General features: G+C 46.0%; 1 protein-coding gene across 1 annotated transcript in view; it reads left to right on the forward strand.

The window, feature by feature from the left end:
- Nucleotides 1-5,770: 5,770 nt before the first annotated feature.
- BACE1 (beta-site APP-cleaving enzyme 1) overlaps nt 5,771-6,330 on the forward strand; it is a 25,925-nt gene continuing 25,365 nt past the window's right edge. The window contains exon 1 of the mRNA XM_014540009.1: nt 5,771-6,324. Coding sequence (XP_014395495.1) covers nt 6,275-6,324 — 50 coding nt within the window. The 5' untranslated portion in view covers nt 5,771-6,274. The remainder of the gene's footprint in view (nt 6,325-6,330) is intronic.

Raw genomic sequence — 6,330 nt, forward strand, 5'->3', positions numbered from 1 at the left:
CCACAGCCACTTCCGGTAAGGGTAATCACGTAGCAACTGAGAGTCCCGCCTCTACCCGGAGCCAATAGGTCGCAGAATGAGAGCTCTGACATTGGATTGGTTAGGCGTCCTGTCGGCTCACGGAAGAGTGCTGCACCTTTCCCATTGCACAATGGGAGATGTAGTCCAAGATAGTCGCTGTGGCTCCGCATGGGGCTAAAAGAAAGCTCTTAATTTAGATATGAGGGGAATTCCTTCCTAGGCAGCAAAAGTGCATTCACTGCATTTATAGTAACGTAAATTAACTAGGGAAATTTATTGCTCATCATTTTTTTAAATATATATTTTATTGATTTTTTACAGAGAGGAAGGGAGAGGGATAGAGAGTTAGAAACATCGATGAGAGAGAAACACTGATCAGCTGCCTCCTGCAAACCCTCCTCCTGGAGATGTGCCCACAACCAAGGTACATGCCCTTGACTGGAATCGAACCTGGGACCCTCAGTCAGCAGGCCGACGCTCTATCCCCTGAGCCACACCGGTTAGGGCTGCTCATCATTTTTTAGTAGTGTGATTAATATCAGGTGAACAACACACTGATCATAAATAACCCATAAGCCTTTAATAAGCAACAGAAATGTGAATATAAGGTCATAGAACACTCAAACCCCCCTCAAAAAAAAAAAAAAAGAATGGCTGCCTTGTGCTCTGATTAAATCAATGAGCACCTGACACGTAGTTAAGAGACTAGTTTCTACTGTCCATCCTTTCACCAGAGCATGGACTCAGTTTGCATATCTGCAAAGTGGGAATAATATCTGTCCTAACTAATTTGAAGAGACTGTTTAAGAGGAAAAAGAGTGACACAATGTATAACCTCTCCACACACCCTATTTGGCAGAAGGGTTGCTACTAAAGAGCTTTAGTTTTGCTAACACAGAGAACAAAAATCTTTCTCTCAGGTGTTCTCAACCTCCTAGAGAAGGTAAGTGTGGCAAAGACAACTCTGGCCATTATCAATCAGAAAACTGGGGGACAGGAAAGTTAAGAGATGTTACTATAACCGGAATCAAGGTTCTGCTGCCTGCACCATGAAAACCAAACTCGTGAGACCAATGCTGGTGAAAAAGGAAAGGTTTGAGTGCTGGGGGACTCGTCCCAAAGCCCATCTCTGCATCTCAGTGCAGGCAGAGGTTTTTATAAGGAGAGGCAATGCAGAACAAAGAGATCAAGGGGAGGGGGTTGAGAAGTTATCTGCGTGCAGGCCAGCACAGTCCATTCCGGTAAGGATCTTGAAACTGGTCAAGTGATGGTCTGATGTGCGTCATCTGGTTCTACATCATTCTGGTTCTGTCTCATCCTCCATCTATGGTTGAAAATCAGCCAGTCTCCCAGAACTGGGATGACTGGAGGCCGGAGTCTGCATCTTCTGAAGTTAGTTCCTAGGATTCTTATACAAGCATGCTGTTCTCTACAAGCTATGTACATACTAGAGTCAGCTTTTACAGAAAGTGTCAAAAAATGGTGGGGTGGGTTACAATTCCCCACCGTTACACTGCTGGTTGAAAGGAGAGGGGCACACCCAGAGAAGCTCCTGATAAGTTCCACTGTGGAGAGGCATCTGGCTCCCACTAACTCCCCAAACTAGTCCCAGGGCCACTCGGGGCCGATTCCAGAATGAGGAGACCAGGTTGTTGTTCCTGCAGATCCCCAGCCAGATTCCCAGAACATAGTCCTTCCTCATGTTTAACCTTAAATCTTGCAGTGGCAGGTCTGCCTAGACATCCTTTATTCTGCCTGCACATGACAAAGCCTCGCTCCCCCTTCCTTTCCACTCTCCTTAAGAGTCTCAGAGAAGCCAGACACCGACTGCAAGGAACTCGAAGGGCTCGCCAGTTTACATCACAAACCTTGCACAAAACAGGGACTCAAAAAACCTCTTGTGGACTTGGTCCCTATGTTTCAGAACTTGCAATCAATTTGGTTGACTTTAATAGCCGTCAAAACTCTTACCTTTTGTCCCTTAGCATGTGTCCCTTGCTCTGCCGTGGGGAGAACTAATAAAATAAGGGTCATTGTGGAATTAATGGGATTACCTCACACAGATAAGCAATTTGCATTTTATCAGGTTTCCCTATCGGTTTGTACTCAGAAATGCAAACCAATGTTTAAATGCCCTTAGGCTAACATAATTAAGAAAGCAAGTCTTGCCCAGCCGGGTGTAGCTCAGCGGTTGAGCTTGGACACCGGTTCGGTTCCCGGTCAGGGCATATGCCCAGGTTGCGGGCTCGATCCCCAGGAGGCAGCCGATCAGTGGTTCTGTCTCATCATTGATGTTTCTCTCTCTCCCTCTCCCTTCCTCTCTGAAATCAATAAAAATATATTTAAAAAAAAAGAAGAAAGCAAGTCTTTGGGGGGAAATAACACAAATGACACCCACGGATGTGCTGGTAACATGCCCAGTAAGTGAGGAAGAGAGATGGGATTTTACACAGTAGGTTTCCTTCTCCAGTCAGGGATACGTAGGGATGATTTTTCAAAGACAGGGGAGGAAAAAACCCCATCAGTCTCAAATGTTATGCCCTACCCCCAGGTCAGAAATTCCACTGTTAAAACATTTATTCTTGTTTCATGCTGTTTACTTATAATATACAAAATAATCAACCACATAATAAGAAAGAAAACACTCATTAATCCTGCCATTTAAAGAAAATTATATAAAGATGTGAAATGTTCAATCCACCCTATTTCACACTGCAAGCTGCCCACCCTTCTCCCCTCTGCTTTATTTTTCTCCATACAGCATGTCACCACCTGAAATACTGGATATTTATTTCTTTATTGTCTGTCTCTGTTTAAATGCCCTTAGGCTAACATAATTAAGAAAGCAAGTCTTGCCCAGCCGGGTGTAGCGGGTGTAGCTCAGCTGTTGAGCGTCGACCCAGGAACCTGAGAGGTCACTGGTTCGGTTCCCGGTCAGGGCATATGCCCAAGTTGCGGGCTCGATCCCCAGGAGGCAGCCGATCAGTGGTTCTGTCTCATCATTGATGTTTCTCTCTCTCCCTCTCCCTTCCTCTCTGAAATCAATAAAAATATATTTAAAAAAAAAGAAGAAAGCAAGTCTTTGGGGGGAAATAACACAAATGACACCCACGGATGTGCTGGTAACATGCCCAGTAAGTGAGGAAGAGAGATGGGATTTTACACAGTAGGTTTCCTTCTCCAGTCAGGGATACGTAGGGATGATTTTTCAAAGACAGGGGAGGAAAAAACCCCGTCAGTCTCAAATGTTATGCCCTACCCCCAGGTCAGAAATTCCACTGTTAAAACATTTATTCTTGTTTCATGCTGTTTACTTATAATATACAAAATAATCAACCACATAATAAGAAAGAAAACACTCATTAATCCTGCCATTTAAAGAAAATTATATAAAGATGTGAAATGTTCAATCCACCCTATTTCACACTGCAAGCTGCCCACCCTTCTCCCCTCTGCTTTATTTTTCTCCATACAGCATGTCACCACCTGAAATACTGGATATTTATTTCTTTATTGTCTGTCTCCCTTTCTTTATTGTCTGTAAGCTGCATGAGGGTGGGAGGTTTGTCCACTTTGTTGTTACATCCACAGTGCCTAAACAGTGCTTAGAACGTAGTAAGCACTCAAAAAACATTGGCTGAAGAATGAATGAATGAATGAATGAATGAACAAACGAAGGAAGACATGAATCCCACTCTTTGGAGGAAACCACTTTTGGTTCCTGTCTATCAGACCTTTTCATGCTTATGTGGATGTAAATTTATATGCAGACATGTGCATACTTTTTAATTTTTACAGAAATGAGGTCATAATGTACTTATTGTTCTACAATGGGCTCTTTGCAATTAACATGTCATATACAGTTTCCAAGGTAAATTTCATAAGAAGTTACTCCAGACCTGCCGGCTTGGCTCAGTGGTTTGATGGTTCGATTCCCGGTCAGGGCACATGCCCAGGTTTCGGGCTCGATCCCCAGTGGGAGGGTGCAGGAAGCAGCTGATCAATGATTCTCTCACATCATAGATGTTTCTATCTTTTCCTCCCTATCCCTTCCTCTCTGAAATCAATAAAAATACTTGTTTTTAAAAGAAGTTACTCCATTCTGTTGTTGTTGTTAATCCTCACCCGAGGTATTTTTTTCCATTGCCTTTCCAGAGTGGAAAGGAGGGAGGGAGGGGGGAGAGACAGAGAAACATCGATGTGAGAGAAACACATCAATTGGTTGCCTCCAGCAGGCTCCCCAATCAGGGTGGGGATTGAACCTGGTATGTGCCCTTGACCAGAAATCGAACCCTTGATCCTTTGGTAAGTGGGCCGACGCTCTATCCACTGAGCCATGCCGGCCAGAGCACTCTATTGTTTTTTCTTTTCTTTTTTTTTCTTTAACATATTTTTATTGATTTCAGAGAGTGATAGATCCTCCCTTCCCCCAACTGGTGGGCGGAGTATGACGTAACCTGCAGCCCAGAAATACCTGAGTGACTAACCATGAACCTTATATGGACTATACATTGGACCACCAATCCACACCTGCCAAATACCCTAAGCCCTTGTCCTATATGGACAATGCAGTAAGCCACCAATCAGTGTGCGCCGAGTACACTAAGCCCCCACCCCTTCCCATTCCGCCCCTCAAAAGGCGTGCTCACCCCTGCACGTGCTGCTGTCCTCCCCTTGCGAGACAGCCCGGCAGGTCCTTCTCCTCTCATAAAGCCTGTAGTCCTGGTTTTCGGCCTCTGTCTGATTTTTCAGAGGGGAAGGGAGAGGAAGAGAAAGAGAGATAGAAACATCAATGATGAGAGAGAATCACTGATCGGCTCCCTCCTGCACAGCCCACACCCGAGCATGAGCCCTTGACTGGAATTGAACCCAGGACCCTTCAGTCCGGAGGTTGAAGCTCTATCTGCTGAGCCAAATCGGCTAGGGCGGCACTCTATTCTTTATAATGCTTTCATAGCATTCCATTCAATGAATGTCTCATTCACTTATTGATAATCACTTATTTTGTTTTGAAATTTTTGTATTTGAAATACTGTTATTTTTGTATAGAATTCTAGAATTGACATTGCTCAGAGTATGTTTTTTACATTTTAATAGACATTGCCAAATTTCTCTCTAAAAACAGAATAACTTTTAAAAAGAAAAAAAAGAATAATTTACAGCCCAACCAACACTTTCAAAACACCAGATATTACCAATATGAGAAAAAAATAATGAATAATGATGTTATCTAAATGTTGATTTAATTGCATTACTTCACTATGAATGAAGTTAAGCTTTTTTTCATGTTTATTGACCATTTGAATTTCTTCTATTAATTACCCGTTTAAATTATTTATTCATATTTCTACCAGGTTGTTGGGGGGGATTATTGATTCCTTGTATTATAGCAATTTACTTTTTGTCTCTCTATTGTGTGCCAAATGTTACCTTCTAGTCTGTGACTTCTCTTCTAATTCTGTCAGTGTACTTTTTCTCCTAAGTTGTAGTACTAATAACATTAATCGCTGTATCCTGAACCCCGACTCCTTGGAGCCACCTCATTTTGCGCGGTGCGTGTGCCTTTATTCCGCAGGGCCTGGCAGAATGCCTGGCGCACAGTGGGTGCTTAATAAATGCAGGATGAAGGACTGACAGAATGCGAGGTCGGCACCACTCTCTGCTCGTGGGTCCTCCCGCCCGCCAGGTGCTGCAGGGTGGACTCCAGCTCAGCAGAGGGCATCCCAGACCCCTCACCAGCCCCGGAAGCTGGCTGCTGCTGGGAAGACTACACTTCCCAGCGATCCCACGGAACAGCGAAGCCTCGCTTGACAGCCACCGCCACAAGTCTTTCCGCCTCCCCAGCCTGCCTGGGAGTGGGAGCTGGGTGATGGTGGCCTGACCAGCGGTGCAGCTGCAGGAGCCCATGCCTCTCCCCGCCACCGACCTGCCAGGAGCCCCGGGAAACCAGCGCTGCCGACCTGCCATGCTCGCCCCTCCCAGTGCCCCCAGGGGGCCCAGGCCGGCCTCTCCCCGACCTGTGCTGAGGCTGCATGCCTCTGGCCAGATGTAGCTGGGATCCGTCTCCCCTTCGCTCGCTCTGCTGATTGTTCCTGCCATCCCACAGCGGGGCCGGGCTGGTCCAAGGCCCGCAGGAGCCCCGATGCTGCACAGCTCGCTTTCCTGAGAAACCACCGGCACCCAGAGTGGGGGTCAGACCATAGGGACGGACGTGGGCCCGAGTGAGCCCTGAGGGCCTGGAGGCCGGGCCGCGATGGCCCCAGCACTGCCCTGGCTCCTGCTGTGGGTGGGCTCTGCAGTGCTGCCCAC

The sequence above is a fragment of the Myotis brandtii genome, unplaced genomic scaffold, assembly GCF_000412655.1.
Source record: "Myotis brandtii unplaced genomic scaffold, ASM41265v1 scaffold105, whole genome shotgun sequence".
Taxonomy (NCBI): domain Eukaryota; kingdom Metazoa; phylum Chordata; class Mammalia; order Chiroptera; family Vespertilionidae; genus Myotis; species Myotis brandtii.